General features: G+C 37.8%; 1 protein-coding gene across 1 annotated transcript in view; it reads left to right on the plus strand.

The window, feature by feature from the left end:
- The window catches only part of LOC126183543 (dedicator of cytokinesis protein 3), a 1,039,887-nt gene that overhangs the window by 910,841 nt on the left and 110,511 nt on the right, over positions 1–18,535 (plus strand). Inside the window, exon 17 of the mRNA XM_049925613.1 lies at positions 5,199–5,442. Within this exon, the coding sequence (XP_049781570.1) occupies positions 5,199–5,442 (244 nt within the window). The remainder of the gene's footprint in view (positions 1–5,198; positions 5,443–18,535) is intronic.

Raw genomic sequence — 18,535 nt, forward strand, 5'->3', positions numbered from 1 at the left:
AAAAAATACGAGCTTACGGAATATCGGACCAGGTTTGTGATTGGATTCAGGATTTCCTAGAAGAAAGAACTCAACATGTCATTCTTAACGGTTCAAAATCTGCAGATGTAGAGGTAATTTCGGGAGTACCGCAAGGAAGCGTGATAGGACCTTTATTGTTTACAATATACATAAATGACTTAGTTGACAACATCGGTAGCTCCGTGAGGCTATTTGCAGATGACACGGTTGTCTACAAGAAAGTAGCAACATCAGAAGACTCGTACGTACTCCAGGAAGACCTGCAGAGGATTAATGCATGGTGCGACAGCTGGCAGCTTTCCCTAAACGTAGATAAATGTAATATAATGCGCATACATAGGGGCAGAAATCCATTCCAGTACGATTATGCCATAGGTGGTAAATCATTGGAAGCGGTAACGACCGTAAAATACTTAGGAGTTACTATCCGGAGCGATCTGAAGTGGAATGATCACATAAAACAAATAGTGGGAAAAGCAGGCGCCAGGTTGAGATTCATAGGAAGAATTCTAAGAAAATGTGACTCATCGACGAAAGAAGTAGCTTACAAAACGCTTGTTCGTCCGATTCTTGAGTATTGCTCATCAGTATGGGACCCTTACCAGGTTGGATTAATAGAAGAGATAGACATGATCCAGCGAAAAGCAGCGCGATTCGTCATGGGGACATTTAGTCAGCGCGAGAGCGTTACGGAGATGCTGAACAAGCTCCAGTGGCGGACACTTCAAGAAAGGCGTTACGCAATACGGAGAGGTTTATTATCAAAATTACGAGAGAGCACATTCCGGGAAGAGATGGGCAACATATTACTACCGCCCACATATATCTCGCGTAATGATCACAACGAAAAGATCCGAGAAATTAGAGCAAATATGGAGACTTACAAGCAGTCGTTCTTCCCACGCACAATTCGTGAATGGAACAGGGAAGGGGGGATCAGATAGTGGTACAATAAGTACCCTCCGCCACACACCGTAAGGTGGCTCGCGGAGTATAGATGTAGATGTAGATGTAGATGTACAGCACAGTTTGAAGTGTCTTGCAGCAGACTGGCAGCTGGGTTTTCACTTTGACTTGATGTCAGTGGCCAGGTCCTTGTAACTAGTCCCTCTTACCAGCCACTGGAGGAGTAATGTTTCCAGAGAGCCTGAAATATACCAGTGTCAAACCCATATTTAAGAAAGGTGATAGGAGAGGTGTCAATAACTACCAACCTGTGCCATTGCTGATTTCATTTTCAAAAATTTTTGAGAAGGTGATGTATCATAGAATAGTATCTCACCTGAGCAATTAAATAATAAGATTGTGGCAGTTGGTATTTTCTGTGATCTTCTAATGCATTAGACTGTGTAAATCACGGTTTCCTCATAGTTAAATTGAAGTTTTATGGGATAATGTCATATATAACTAAAACAATGCAGAAAGTTGTACTTGCTAATTCAATTAATGTAGTCAGGGGACATGATTCTGACTGTGGAGATACAATGTATGGTGTTCCCAAAGGCTCAGTCTTAGGTCTGCTATTGTTCCTCATATATGTTAACAATCTACTGTCTAATATATAACTAGCAGAATTAGTTCTTTTTGCAGATGACACTAGTATTTTATCAATCCAAGCGTGCATACAGAAACAGAAGGCGTGGTAAACAGTGTTCTTAAAAGTATCATAAATGTATTATTGACTTGTTTTTTTGTGAATGGCCACTCCTTCAATTTTAAATACAAACATATTGAGTTCTGTGCATCTAGGGATACTACACCAATGATAAGTGTAACATATGGTGAGGAAATAATAAATAGCATGGAAAATTCAAAATTCTTAAGTGTCCATATTGATTAGAAATTAAACTGGGAAAAGCACGTTTTGAAATGCTTAGAACAACTTAGTTCAGTCACATTTGCACTTAGAATCATTACATATTTCGAGGAGAGACATATTTTTCATATTATCATTGAGTACACTGGGGTGACAAAGTCATGGGATACCTCCTAATATCATATCAGACCTCCTTTTGCCTGGCATAGTGCAGCAGCTTGAAGTGGCATGGATTCAACAAGTTGTTGGATTTCCCCTGCAGAGATATTGTGCAATGCTGCCTCTGTAGACATCCATAATTGTAAAAGAGATGCCAGTGCACAGTTTTGTGCATGAACTGACCTCTCAATTATGTCCCATACATGTTCAATGGGATTCAGGTTGGTTGATCTGAGTGGCAAAAACATTTTATTGAATGGTCCAGAATGTTCCTCAAACTAATTGTGAATAACTGTGGTTGGTGACATGGCCCATTGTCATTCATAAAAATTCCATCCTTGTTTTGAACAGAAAGTCCATAAATGGCTGAAAATGATCTCCAGGTAGCTGAACATAACCATTTCCAGTCAATGATTGATTCAGTTTGGGTAGAGGACCCACTCCATTCCATGTAAACATACACACCATTATGGAGCCACCACCAGTATGCACAGTGCCTAATTGACAAGTTGGATCCATTGCTTCTTGGGGTCTGCACCAAACTCCAACCCTACCATCAGCTCTTACCAACTGAAATTGGAACTTATTTGACCAGGCCATGGTTTTCCAGTCATCTAGGGTCCAACCAATATGGTCACAGGCCTAGGAGAAGTGCTGAAGGCAATTGCCTGCTGTTAGCAAAGGCTCTCATGTCAGTCATCTGCTGGTGTAGCCCATTAATGCAAAATTTCACCACATCATCCTAACAGATATATTCGTCCTGCATCCCACATTGATTTCTATGGTAATTTCATGCTATGTTGCTTGTTGTCTGTTATCACTGACAACTATATTCAAACACTGCTGCTCTCGGTCATTAATTGGAGGTCTCTTGCCACTGTGCTCCTGTGATGAGAAGTAATGCCTGAAATTTGGTATTTTCGGCTCACTCATGACACTGTGGATGTCGGAATACTAAATTCTCCAACAATTTCCAAAATGGAATGTCCCATGCATCTAGCTCCAACTACCATTCCACATTCATAGTCTGTTAACTCCTGCCCTGCTGCCATAATCACCTCAGAAACCTTTTCAAATGAATCATCTGAGGACAAATGAGAGCTCTGCCAATGCACCGCTTTTTATACCTTGTGTGTGTGATTCTACCGCCATCTGTATAAGTCCGTATTGCTGTTCAATGACTTATGTCACCTCATATATTCTGGGGAGAAAAATTTTGAATAAAGAATGTCATTATTGCTCAGAAATGTGCTGTAAGAATACTATGTGATACTCACTCATGTTCATCTTGTAGACATTTGTTTAAGGAGTCAGGCATTCTGACTACTGCTTCATAGCATTTTATTCCCTCGTGAAGTTTGTTGTAAATAACCCACTGCAGTTCAGAAGAAACAATGATGTACATAATTACAATCCCTGCAGGTAAACTAACATTCATGACTCCACATTAAGATTGTCTTTAGCACAAAAAGAAGTGCACAATGCTGTAACTAAAATTTTTGATCACTTACCCAGTGATATGGAATGTTTGATAGACAGCAAAGTAAAATTTGAAAACAAACTGAAAAGCTTTCTCCTTGACAACTTCTTCTATTCCATAGAAGAATTTGTATTATTGTAAAGTGTACAAGGAGGTTCATAGGAATTATTGTCTCATATCTGTATACTAGGAAAAAAAGGTTTTGTAAATGTTCAGTATGTTGCAGTATTTACAGTAAAATGGCTTGTTCCACATCCTTATGATTTATCGTGCAGAATGATCCATGGAACATAAAACTATTTAACTAGTGGACATCACAGGGCACTGATCTCACTGTCAGATTCCAGAGGTATAGCAGTGTGCTGGCAACAAATAAAAAAATCTTTGTTGAGAGAATGAGTAACTGTTTTAACTAGTATGTTGTTGTTTACACATTCTAATCTTTTCTATTTTCCCTTAAAAAAAATCTTTGACCTCATTTGTCGTCTCAGACACCCCTCTCCAAAGTGTATGATTATGGTAATGCAATGTCAAAATCACTGAATGAGCCTCTCTTCACACACAGAACAGATTGAGTTTAGAGAGCAGAAAAGCGATTTGGTACATCCATCACAGACAACATACAAGAAACTTTAGGCAGTGGCAAGACACTATTACATTTTGGCAGTTTTGTCACAGGTTGTGGCAGTTATTTTGCTTTCATTGCTAGTATTGATGGTGCAACACATTCATAAGGAAAAAGTAATAAGATAGATCAATTCTATAAGCAGCTGATACTGTCAGTGGGTGCAGCAGCATGATATCTTGTGTCCCCATATATTTATCATCATGCTTTCATTTCAATTTACAATACTTAAGAGTTGTATTGAAGCAGTTACTTCTTTCCTTTACTTTCATTTCTATGCCTAAATCACTTTACTTACAATTTCATTCATTTTATGAAACATGAGTAAGGATAATAAAAACAGCAATGTAGTGCCCTACTAACAGAAACCAGCATTAGTGGAAGTTGTGGTGTCATTGATATTGTAAATTTCAAACAACACTGGGGAGCAATGTTGTATGTGATGGATGCTCATGTCATGTGTTTTCATCTGTCTATAATAATATTTAGTGATTTAACTGAGATGTCTAGCAAATATGGAAATCCAGTGAACCAAACTGACTTACTTGGATACTGCACCCGGCATCTCAATTAATCTTAAGAAATGCTTGTAGTGATATGTCCTTTTCTGAAGTGATTGAAGGTTCTGTATATTATCTCTATAGACTACGTACAATAAATAAACAAAAAGGTTGTTTATTATCTTGTTTTCTGGCCTTACAAATTAAGTACTGAAAATCTGCTGTGATAATCGAGTAGATGGCAAATCCTCATTTTAAGAATCTGCATCAGTTTTTATGAAACCACTGCTCAGTGTTGGAATTTTGTTTCTCTTGTCTCTATCAGCTCATTATGATTTCAGGTAATATTAAATCATCTGGATGTTAAAATGTTAAGTGCTTATCTCCCTTCCACATGGTCACAAAAGTGAGAGGGACTCAAAAACATGAAATGCATTTCCTATTAATGCTCAGACTTCTAAATGTAATATTATACAACACACGTTAAAATAAGTGCTTATTTGTGGTTAAGTACATTATAAATGCATTTTAATTCTTTCTGTTATGATCACTGTAGATACCAAGAATACTAATGATGTGAATTATATTATATTTCAGGGGCTTACTGAGCAGTGTGGAACATTGTGCAAGCTGGGTTGTATCAGCTGAAAAGCAAGAACCGTTACAAAAGTGCTTCCACTCTCTTGAATATATTTTCAAGTTTATCATTCAATCACGGCTATTATGTGCTCGGGCTACTGGTGGACAGTATGAAGACAGCTTTAAAAGGGATCTTTATAATGTTTTTACAGCTTTAAACAAGACATTGGCCACTTCATATGATGCAATTTTACCAACACAGGTACAAATTCATTGACATTTTTTTGTAAAAAGGCTTGTCCTATTCCCTGCAGAATAACTAATTTTGTATGTAATAAAATGATAATAATTTTATTTCTGTATAAACTTACAGAATAAAACAAAATTCAGCTCAGCTATTTGTTAAATTCTCAGAGAGAGACAGAGAGGATTAGTAGTACTTACTTACGGGAAACACAACTCTGGGTACAGTTCATAGAAATACATATAAAAAGTGAGAAAGATCTAATGCTGAGTATGGTTAGTATGTAAGGCACTTAAATTCCAGGTCTGTGGTTTTCACAACTGTTGCAACAGGACACTTACAAATAACAAGCCCATCATTTCAAATGATTGCAAATTAAAAATAATTTTTCAGATAGTTTGATTATGATGCATTATTGATCAGTCTCCATCATGACATCTAAAGCTCAGAGATGATGCACTTTTCATCCTCTAAGATGGTAAGTGTACCTGGTTTTACTATTGGCTGTGTTCAGAAATCTAGTGATTTGAGTGGTGAGGGATTATAGCATTTCTTACACACTGTCTTCATGTTTGGTTGCTAGTAATGGCCCTTGGTTTCAATTATTGCAAGGAAGCCATCACCTCGCTGTTCATCAAGTTGCAGAAGACCACACAGGTCAATACATTGCTGTTTCAATTCTGCGGACACTTTTTGAATTTGGAGCACATCATGGACAGTGCTGAAACAGAACTAATGTTTACAGCTTTTGCAATCAAGATCTAATCTCACTTAGCACTTTTCCATCACCCTCATATAAAAGGGAAGGGAGACAAAAAATAAAGCAGTGTCCTGTACTCTTAGTGAACTGCTGACCTCTTGTATCATCCCAACCATTCCCTCTCTCTCTCTCTCTCTCTCTCTCTCTCTCTCTCTTTAACTGTCTGCTGTGCTGTGAGTTGAGTACTAGCCAACCTCTCTGTCTATTCATGGATGGGCTAACATCAATTTATAAAGGAAAGGCCTTCTTGTAATTTAAATAGTTAATAAATTCATTCCTTTTCTCTAGAATAATCTAATTATTATTTTTGGAACATCTTTTGTATTTATTTTCAGTCAGGTTACTTTACATTTTGAGTTGATGAGATGTAATAATCATTTATAATAAGTAGATGTAATAAGAATTTACTTTCTCCTTAGCTGTGGATGACCCAAAAAATGGAAAAAAGGTTAAGGTTTATTTTATTGTTGAGGATATGTTCATTGGAGACAGAGCACAATTTCAAATAGGTGAAGGATGGGAAAGGAAATCAACAATGTCCATTTCAAAAACACAATAGTGGAATTTGCCTGATGCACTTTAGGGGGACTGTGGGAAACATAAATTTGGATGGATGGATGGGGGATTTGACCCCTGCTCCTTATACGAGTCAATAGTGGCTAAAGTAGAAGACCAACTTGTATCTTTGTGGATTCTACAGGTTGATGCTCTACAGTAAGGCTACTCTGGTAAAAAATCCTCTTGTGCACATTACACATATTCTGCAACATGAGTCACTGTCTCCTTTTTGTGATGATTGTGTGTTTCTTTTAGGAGGCCCTACAGCTCTCCACATGATAGCACAAATGGAACTGTTGAATGCTAATCTTCCTTCCTTCCATCATGTTGAGTTGTCTGCCTCTCAGATTATTAAAGATATCATGGAGCCTCTGATTTAGGCCATCTAGCAAGTTTCAAATGAGATGCTCATGATTACTGGTGCAGAGAAATTTGTTAGCAATGCTTCTGTCCCACAATAAACGCTTTCTAATTAAGCAGTGAAAGAAATTTAGAAGATGCCTTTGAATGCAGGCAATAAACATTGTTAGTATTAGTGAAAGTAGTAACATGCAGCCAAAATGTTTCCTATGTCTTAGTAGAAGAGGTGATTCAGGATGGCTCAGAATTATTAAGAGTATCTGATGGTGCATCAGTCTGCTGTTAAAATTCATAAGGGCAGTGAAATGGCTAGTACCCTCATTAACTATCAGCCCCAAGACCTGTTATCAGGATATGGTTTGCAATTTACCATCCAGTCCCGGTCAAAGTGAAGTGCATTTGTTGGTGCAGCAGGTTGAAAGCCCTTGAAAATGCCCAAGGAATCTGAAATGCTATAACTAACAATCCATCTTAAAGTGTTCTGCTTACCACTCAGTTCCAACAGGACCTCAAAACTATTGTTTGGAGTCTCAGTCTGGTTCTGACTTTCAACTTCGTTATATGTTGTGAAAAACACTTTACCCAAAAGTATGTTGTTGTGTTCCAGAGTGTAGCTGTCAACTCTTCCAACTTACTTCTTTACCTGACTGTCACTGGTGAAACAAGATGTCCTTTACAACAATGACACCCTCAAATGTAGTATTTGATCCATGTATATTTATCCCCTATCCATCAACCACAGTATACTTTATAAGCGAGAGCTATTACATAAGTAACATAATTAATCCACCTGTGCTATTTTTCCTGCAGGTCAAAATAGAAATGCCACTATGTGATGGCTGAGTATCTTCCCCATCCCTGTTTAATCCAAAATTATGCTCCATCTGTCACCACCATATCTCATTTTCCAGCATTACCCTATCACCTCCATTCTCCACATATCTTTCTCTCTCTATACTGCCACAATTTTCTCTCTTCAAATAGTTATCTCAGTGATGAAATCATGAGTATCACATACAGAAGAGTAGCAAGTTTCTGTAGCGGTTTTTTGGTATTTATTAATCAGCAAGAGGGGTCTTGTATGCTGCATACACATTCTCCTCCAACACAATAATACAACTGTTGTACATTTGTACATAATGAGTGTATGATGATCTAGGTGAGGCCAAACACAATGTACATTTTTGCAGAAAATGATTAAGGAAGATGACACATTACACAGCAAACTGTACACAGCAAAAATACAAAGAGAGGAAATAAATACTCAAATAATGGACTGAGAGAGAAGAGAAGAAATTTGCTTGTGCTTCCTCCCCAGATCTGTCACACACAATTTATATTTTATCAAAAGTAGTGCCACTGAGTAAAGTAGTTAAATAACACACCAACTTTTCTGTAATTACTGTACAGCTTTCTGTATAGACATGACTAACAACATTTTGTCCCCTTATAGGAATGGCCTCTGGTCTTCTGTAAGTTGGTTATTATAGTAAACTGTGGCTGCATGAGATGGCCTGGTGGTGAAGACACCAGAATTAAATTTAGGAGGAATTCTATTTGATTCACCACACAGATTTTCCCTAGTCTTCCAAAATCAATCAACACAAATGTTAGTATGGTTCCTTTGGAAAGGACACTGCCAATTCCCTTATCTATTCATCTGCTATTTAAGCTTCTGCTCTGTCTTTAATGACGATGTCATTGATGAGACATTGAACACTATTTTTCCTTCCTCCCTTTCTTCTATAAATCCCAAATTATACTGCTGATGAGAAGCTCTGTGGTTTTCAACTGAGTGACAACATAGAAAAGTATGTGACTGTATTAACTAAACAAAACACTTTTTTATCCTTGTTTTACAGACTGTATTATTACTGTATGGCCTATTTCTTGGGTTATAAGCCCATTTTCTAGTACATAACTGACCCGAAAGATGAGAGCCAATCAAGGATAAACAAATCAACTTTCTAACTATTGATTCTTGACTTAAACTGTAAAACGTATCTCTGTTGACAGTTTTGGCAAAATTACATATGGATTTACAAAATTCAGTAGGACAGCATTTGCAGTAACTATGACTAAAAACATACATTGGAGTAGAGCTATGCACAGGAATGGAATTTTGCTATATATGTGAATGAAGGCACATAGGTTGTTCTCATACATTGAGGTTGCAATATTGTCTAAAATGGGTGAGTAATTGAATTCAGTTTGTTCATTCAGTAATAAATGTGTGGATACACACATATGTTTCTTAATTTCTAAAATTTCTAAGTGATTTAGCTTTGCGCTCTTTCCTTCCATGAGTAGGACTTCTATATCTTTTATGTATCTGTGGTTTTCATTTATGCAATGTTTTACAAAGGATAAATCTGGCTCCTTTAATCTTCAACTTCTATGGTGTTCTCGGATCCTAGTGCAAATTGACAGCCCAGTCTGTCCAGTAGAGCAACACTGACACTCTTATCCGATGATTTTATAAACCTCATTTCTTATGTTGTCCAGTTTTTTATCTTTTGAATTGAGGAGACATTTATTTACTGTCTATGGGACATAGAAGAACACACAGAAACCCTTTGCTTTTAAAATGTTGATCATCCTATTTGAAGTTTTTGCCTATAAATGGTAAACTTGGACAGACCATGAGGTCTATCTCTATTAGGCTCCGAGAATACCATATAAGTTGGGAATTAGAGAAGCCAGATTCATTCTTTGCCAAACATTGCATAAATGAAAACAACAAAAATTTAATAGATATAGAAGTCCTCCACATAGAGGGAAAGGGTGCAAAGCTCATTCAGTTAGAAATTTTGGAAATTAAGAAACAGATGTGTGTATCACCACATTTATTACTGAATGAACAGACTGAAATCAGTTATTTGTCCCTTTTAGGCAATATTGCAACTCTAGGGAGGAGAAGAACCTGAGTACCTTCATTTACATTAACAAAATGCCATTCCTGTGCATAGTTCTACTCCATTGTATGTTCAGTCATAGTTCTTGTAAATGCTGTCATAATGGATTTTGTAAATATTTTCAGTCATAGTTATTGTAGACGCTGTCCTAATGAATCTTGTAATTTCGTCAAAATTGTCAACAGGGATACCTTTTACAGTTCATGTCAAGAATCAATAGTTTAAAAAGTTGACATGTTTATCTTTCCTTGGTTCTCATCTTTGGGATCAGTTATATTCTAGTGAATGGGCTTGTAACCTGAAACCTAGTCCACACAATAATAATAAAGTTTGTGACACAATGCTATAAAAGTGTTTCATTTAGTTAGTACAATATACAATATTTTACAAAGAACCCACAATTGACTCACTTAAAAATTTCTGTGATGTTTTGAAATGGTCATACTCATCACTTTCTGTTGAAAGTGATAAGAATCAAACCTATGATAATATTATGTGAATTCATTGTTGCCACATTGATGATGACCTAAGAGCTTTTCCTTGGGGTAAACTGGATTATTCAGTAGCTGAATTTTCTTACTTCAGTATTTAAATCCTTAACAGCCATGCCATCTTCTCTTCTTGCTTTCTACTTCTAATATTTTTTCTTCTTCGTTCTTTTAAACACTGATCAGCCAGAACATTATGACCACTGACCTATTATCGATATAAACCCATCCAGGTGATAGCAGCATCATCTGGCGAGGAATGAGTGCTAATCAGATACACACATGGTGCATGTAATGTCAGTGAGTGTGCTGCATGTGTGTAGATTAAGGCAGGCGTGCGATCTGTTTTGACTGATGGCAGAGTGTGATGACCTGGAGGCTCAGCATGAGCATTTCAGAAACTGAATAACTTGTTGGGTGTTCGAGGAGTGCTGTGGTGAGTGTCTTCAAAACATGTCAAAACCAAGATGAAACCACATCCAGATGTCAGGGGATTGGGCGGCCACCCCTCATTACAGATGTTGGACATTGTAAGCTGGTCAGACTGGTAAAACAGGACAGGCGGTGAACTGTGATGGAACTAACATCAGACTTTAATGCTGGACAGAGTACAAGTGTGTATGAACACACAGTCCACCAAACACTCCTAATGGTGCGCCTCCACAGCTGACGACCCATGCTTGTGCCAGTGTAACACCACGACATTGACAACTACAACTCAAATGGGTATATGACCATCGACTCTGGACATATTAGCATAGTGGCAGAGTGTTGCACGGTCTGATGAATCCTGATATCTTCTTCATCATGTTGATAGGAGGGCATGAATCTGTTGTCTTCCAGGGGAACAGCTCCTGGCGGTGGTTCCAATATGCTCTGGGAAACACTCACGTGGGCATCCATGGGACCAGTGGAGCTTGTGCAAGGCATTATGATGGCCAAGCAGTATCACTCACTGGTTCCAGACCATGTATGACCCTTCATGGCGATAATGTTTTCTGATGGCAATGGCATTTTTCAACAAGTTAATGCACCATGTCACAAGATCAGGAGTATGATGCAGTGGTTCCAGGAACACAGTGATGAGTTCCTATTGGTGTGTTAGCCCCCCAACTTGTCAGATCTGAACATCTCTGGGATGTGATTGAAAATGGCAGCAGAGCTCTGGAATTTACAGGCTTTAGGTGACGTATGTGCAGATGTGGTGCCAACTCCCTCCAGTGACCTTTTCATGCCACAACATGTCATTGCTGTTGTCCTGCAAAAGGTGGACATACTGGCTATTAGGTAGGTGGACATAATGATCTGGCTGATCAGTGTACTTTTTATTTTCACAGTTTCCTTTTTTTCATTTTCACAGTTGCATACTTTGTTATTTTCTCTCCCTCTCCCTCTCCATCTCCCTGTTCATTATATGATACTGAGGTAGTCAGACTCCCCACACTTTTTATACCCACTTCCTACCCCTCCATTATGTTTTGGTTACATCCTTCTGTTTTTCTCTTCATCCTTCTTTGCTTTTTAGGTTTTTCATCCAACCATTGAATTTCGTCTTCCCTTTCATGCTTACAGATGTCCCATCTGTTTCTCCCTTCCCACTTGCGTTTTCTGTCTCCGTACTTTGTTGTAACCTATGCTGTCTTCACTTGTGCTATCTGTACAACAACCTTATCCACAAAATATTACCCATATAGGCACAAGTCCTTGTTTGAGTCCTATGCACAGGTGTACTCAGTCAAAAAATTTCATTATTGTTGAGTGAGTGACTGGTGTGCATTTTCTCTCTGTTCCATGTCTTTACTGTTTACTGTCAACTCCAGCAAGTGGATGAGCTACATTACTCTGGGTACCTGTTCTGTGTGGTAGTACAGGGGAGTCAGTCAATTTAGTTTTATGTTTTTAAGAACTTCGAGCTTATGTGAATGGTACCCAGTGATATATTTTTGAACAGGTCTTGAGGAGAAGAAGTTGTTCACCAAACAAAAAATGTATGGTGATGTTTAAAAAGATGTAACGCCATTCATATCTTCGTAATGAATATTTTTACACAAATCACAATCATCGTACTGGTTAATGTCCCCCTAGTAACTAGACAACATTTGCTTGATATATTTTTGTTTGATTTCTGGACAAAAAGTTGTTTTGGTTGGTCAAGATAAATAGGACATCATATATACAAGGTGCCTTCCTAACAGTCATCAGGCACATTTTCTCTGCTGTTTCAGCACATATTTATAATTCTGTTTTTGCAATTTGTAGTTGGAGGCAGCCTAAGCAGTTACTGCTTGTCCGTCTTTCATGCAGTGCTCATTGTTGATGAAAAATATCAGTTTCTTTCCTGTTACAAGAAACATGATTTTCAAAGCGGAATTTTAGACACCCATTTGAGAGAGTAGTCCCAAATTAGTCTTATGTGATGCTCATTTTATGTATATTTAATAACAGGGACAGTAAAACATGAAGTATAACCAGTACTCCACCAGTGGCAGCACTGACCTGACCAGTGCTGACTGCTACCACTGTGCTGCAGCAGTACTTTGTGTCTGTTGGAGTACTGGGTATTGTTTGTGTTTTACTGTTATTGTTAATAAATATTGATAAAACACAGGACACACTAGACTAATTTTGGATCACTCCATTGAAAGGCATTTAAAATTCAGGTTTATGAATAATTTTGCTTGTAATGGGAAACAAACCAACACTTTTCATTGATACTGGGTGTCACATGAAAAACATGGTGGCTAATATTACTTTGCACAGACTCCAGCTACACATCACAAAAATGAAAACTGCCTGGTAAACATGGACTCTAGAATGTGTTCCTTAAGAGCTGTGAGCACCTGTTCATATTTGATGCTGTGAAACATACCTATTCTACTGTAAGCTCTTTGCATTCCACATTTTGAAAGAAGGTTGTATGGACCCAAACAAGACCAAAATTCCCCTTAAATGTGGGCTCTAAATGCTTGCCTTAAAAGCTATGAACATTTGTTCAGTAGAAAAGAGGTGTTTCACAGGAACAAAAATGAACAAGGGCTCATAGCTCTTAAGGTATGCACTTTAAAGCCTCTCTATACTGCCACAATTTTCTCTCTTCAAATAGTTATCTCAGTGATGAAATCATGAGTATCACATACAGAAGAGTAGCAAGTTTCTGTAGCGGTTTTTTGGTATTTATTAATCAGCAAGAGGGGTCTTGTATGCTGCATACACATTCTCCTCCAACACAATAATACAACTGTTGTACATTTGTACATAATGAGTGTATGATGATCTAGGTGAGGCCAAACACAATGTACATTTTTGCAGAAAATGATTAAGGAAGATGACACATTACACAGCAAACTGTACACAGCAAAAATACAAAGAGAGGAAATAAATACTCAAATAATGGACTGAGAGAGAAGAGAAGAAATTTGCTTGTGCTTCCTCCCCAGATCTGTCACACACAATTTATATTTTATCAAAAGTAGTGCCACTGAGTAAAGTAGTTAAATAACACACCAACTTTTCTGTAATTACTGTACAGCTTTCTGTATAGACATGACTAACAACATTTTGTCCCCTTATAGGAATGGCCTCTGGTCTTCTGTAAGTTGGTTATTATAGTAAACTGTGGCTGCATGAGATGGCCTGGTGGTGAAGACACCAGAATTAAATTTAGGAGGAATTCTATTTGATTCACCACACAGATTTTCCCTAGTCTTCCAAAATCAATCAACACAAATGTTAGTATGGTTCCTTTGGAAAGGACACTGCCAATTCCCTTATCTATTCATCTGCTATTTAAGCTTCTGCTCTGTCTTTAATGACGATGTCATTGATGAGACATTGAACACTATTTTTCCTTCCTCCCTTTCTTCTATAAATCCCAAATTATACTGCTGATGAGAAGCTCTGTGGTTTTCAACTGAGTGACAACATAGAAAAGTATGTGACTGTATTAACTAAACAAAACACTTTTTTATCCTTGTTTTACAGACTGTATTATTACTGTATGGCCTATTTCTTGGGTTATAAGCCCATTTTCTAGTACATAACTGACCCGAAAGATGAGAGCCAATCAAGGATAAACAAATCAACTTTCTAACTATTGATTCTTGACTTAAACTGTAAAACGTATCTCTGTTGACAGTTTTGGCAAAATTACATATGGATTTACAAAATTCAGTAGGACAGCATTTGCAGTAACTATGACTAAAAACATACATTGGAGTAGAGCTATGCACAGGAATGGAATTTTGCTATATATGTGAATGAAGGCACATAGGTTGTTCTCATACATTGAGGTTGCAATATTGTCTAAAATGGGTGAGTAATTGAATTCAGTTTGTTCATTCAGTAATAAATGTGTGGATACACACATATGTTTCTTAATTTCTAAAATTTCTAAGTGATTTAGCTTTGCGCTCTTTCCTTCCATGAGTAGGACTTCTATATCTTTTATGTATCTGTGGTTTTCATTTATGCAATGTTTTACAAAGGATAAATCTGGCTCCTTTAATCTTCAACTTCTATGGTGTTCTCGGATCCTAGTGCAAATTGACAGCCCAGTCTGTCCAGTAGAGCAACACTGACACTCTTATCCGATGATTTTATAAACCTCATTTCTTATGTTGTCCAGTTTTTTATCTTTTGAATTGAGGAGACATTTATTTACTGTCTATGGGACATAGAAGAACACACAGAAACCCTTTGCTTTTAAAATGTTGATCATCCTATTTGAAGTTTTTGCCTATAAATGGTAAACTTGGACAGACCATGAGGTCTATCTCTATTAGGCTCCGAGAATACCATATAAGTTGGGAATTAGAGAAGCCAGATTCATTCTTTGCCAAACATTGCATAAATGAAAACAACAAAAATTTAATAGATATAGAAGTCCTCCACATAGAGGGAAAGGGTGCAAAGCTCATTCAGTTAGAAATTTTGGAAATTAAGAAACAGATGTGTGTATCACCACATTTATTACTGAATGAACAGACTGAAATCAGTTATTTGTCCCTTTTAGGCAATATTGCAACTCTAGGGAGGAGAAGAACCTGAGTACCTTCATTTACATTAACAAAATGCCATTCCTGTGCATAGTTCTACTCCATTGTATGTTCAGTCATAGTTCTTGTAAATGCTGTCATAATGGATTTTGTAAATATTTTCAGTCATAGTTATTGTAGACGCTGTCCTAATGAATCTTGTAATTTCGTCAAAATTGTCAACAGGGATACCTTTTACAGTTCATGTCAAGAATCAATAGTTTAAAAAGTTGACATGTTTATCTTTCCTTGGTTCTCATCTTTGGGATCAGTTATATTCTAGTGAATGGGCTTGTAACCTGAAACCTAGTCCACACAATAATAATAAAGTTTGTGACACAATGCTATAAAAGTGTTTCATTTAGTTAGTACAATATACAATATTTTACAAAGAACCCACAATTGACTCACTTAAAAATTTCTGTGATGTTTTGAAATGGTCATACTCATCACTTTCTGTTGAAAGTGATAAGAATCAAACCTATGATAATATTATGTGAATTCATTGTTGCCACATTGATGATGACCTAAGAGCTTTTCCTTGGGGTAAACTGGATTATTCAGTAGCTGAATTTTCTTACTTCAGTATTTAAATCCTTAACAGCCATGCCATCTTCTCTTCTTGCTTTCTACTTCTAATATTTTTTCTTCTTCGTTCTTTTAAACACTGATCAGCCAGAACATTATGACCACTGACCTATTATCGATATAAACCCATCCAGGTGATAGCAGCATCATCTGGCGAGGAATGAGTGCTAATCAGATACACACATGGTGCATGTAATGTCAGTGAGTGTGCTGCATGTGTGTAGATTAAGGCAGGCGTGCGATCTGTTTTGACTGATGGCAGAGTGTGATGACCTGGAGGCTCAGCATGAGCATTTCAGAAACTGAATAACTTGTTGGGTGTTCGAGGAGTGCTGTGGTGAGTGTCTTCAAAACATGTCAAAACCAAGATGAAACCACATCCAGATGTCAGGGGATTGGGCGGCCACCCCTCATTACAGATGTTGGACATTGTAAGCTGGTCAGACTGGTAAAACAGGACAGGCGGTGAACTGTGATGGAACTAACATCAGACTTTAATGCTGGACAGAGTACAAGTGTGTATGAACACACAGTCCACCAAACACTCCTAATGGTGCGCCTCCACAGCTGACGACCCATGCTTGTGCCAGTGTAACACCACGACATTGACAACTACAACTCAAATGGGTATATGACCATCGACTCTGGACATATTAGCATAGTGGCAGAGTGTTGCACGGTCTGATGAATCCTGATATCTTCTTCATCATGTTGATAGGAGGGCATGAATCTGTTGTCTTCCAGGGGAACAGCTCCTGGCGGTGGTTCCAATATGCTCTGGGAAACACTCACGTGGGCATCCATGGGACCAGTGGAGCTTGTGCAAGGCATTATGATGGCCAAGCAGTATCACTCACTGGTTCCAGACCATGTATGACCCTTCATGGCGATAATGTTTTCTGATGGCAATGGCATTTTTCAACAAGTTAATGCACCATGTCACAAGATCAGGAGTATGATGCAGTGGTTCCAGGAACACAGTGATGAGTTCCTATTGGTGTGTTAGCCCCCCAACTTGTCAGATCTGAACATCTCTGGGATGTGATTGAAAATGGCAGCAGAGCTCTGGAATTTACAGGCTTTAGGTGACGTATGTGCAGATGTGGTGCCAACTCCCTCCAGTGACCTTTTCATGCCACAACATGTCATTGCTGTTGTCCTGCAAAAGGTGGACATACTGGCTATTAGGTAGGTGGACATAATGATCTGGCTGATCAGTGTACTTTTTATTTTCACAGTTTCCTTTTTTTCATTTTCACAGTTGCATACTTTGTTATTTTCTCTCCCTCTCCCTCTCCATCTCCCTGTTCATTATATGATACTGAGGTAGTCAGACTCCCCACACTTTTTATACCCACTTCCTACCCCTCCATTATGTTTTGGTTACATCCTTCTGTTTTTCTCTTCATCCTTCTTTGCTTTTTAGGTTTTTCATCCAACCATTGAATTTCGTCTTCCCTTTCATGCTTACAGATGTCCCATCTGTTTCTCCCTTCCCACTTGCGTTTTCTGTCTCCGTACTTTGTTGTAACCTATGCTGTCTTCACTTGTGCTATCTGTACAACAACCTTATCCACAAAATATTACCCATATAGGCACAAGTCCTTGTTTGAGTCCTATGCACAGGTGTACTCAGTCAAAAAATTTCATTATTGTTGAGTGAGTGACTGGTGTGCATTTTCTCTCTGTTCCATGTCTTTACTGTTTACTGTCAACTCCAGCAAGTGGATGAGCTACATTACTCTGGGTACCTGTTCTGTGTGGTAGTACAGGGGAGTCAGTCAATTTAGTTTTATGTTTTTAAGAACTTCGAGCTTATGTGAATGGTACCCAGTGATATATTTTTGAACAGGTCTTGAGGAGAAGAAGTTGTTCACCAAACAAAAAATGTATGGTGATGTTTAAAAAGATGTAACGCCATTCATATCTTCGTAATGAATATTTTTACACAAATCACAATCATCGTACTGGTTAATGTCCCCCTAGTAACTAGACAACATTTGCTTGATATATTTTTGTTTGATTTCTGGACAAAAAGTTGTTTTGGTTGGTCAAGATAAATAGGACATCATATATACAAGGTGCCTTCCTAACAGTCATCAGGCACATTTTCTCTGCTGTTTCAGCACATATTTATAATTCTGTTTTTGCAATTTGTAGTTGGAGGCAGCCTAAGCAGTTACTGCTTGTCCGTCTTTCATGCAGTGCTCATTGTTGATGAAAAATATCAGTTTCTTTCCTGTTACAAGAAACATGATTTTCAAAGCGGAATTTTAGACACCCATTTGAGAGAGTAGTCCCAAATTAGTCTTATGTGATGCTCATTTTATGTATATTTAATAACAGGGACAGTAAAACATGAAGTATAACCAGTACTCCACCAGTGGCAGCACTGACCTGACCAGTGCT

This window comes from Schistocerca cancellata, chromosome 4 (assembly GCF_023864275.1).
Source record: "Schistocerca cancellata isolate TAMUIC-IGC-003103 chromosome 4, iqSchCanc2.1, whole genome shotgun sequence".
Taxonomy (NCBI): Eukaryota; Metazoa; Arthropoda; class Insecta; order Orthoptera; family Acrididae; genus Schistocerca; species Schistocerca cancellata.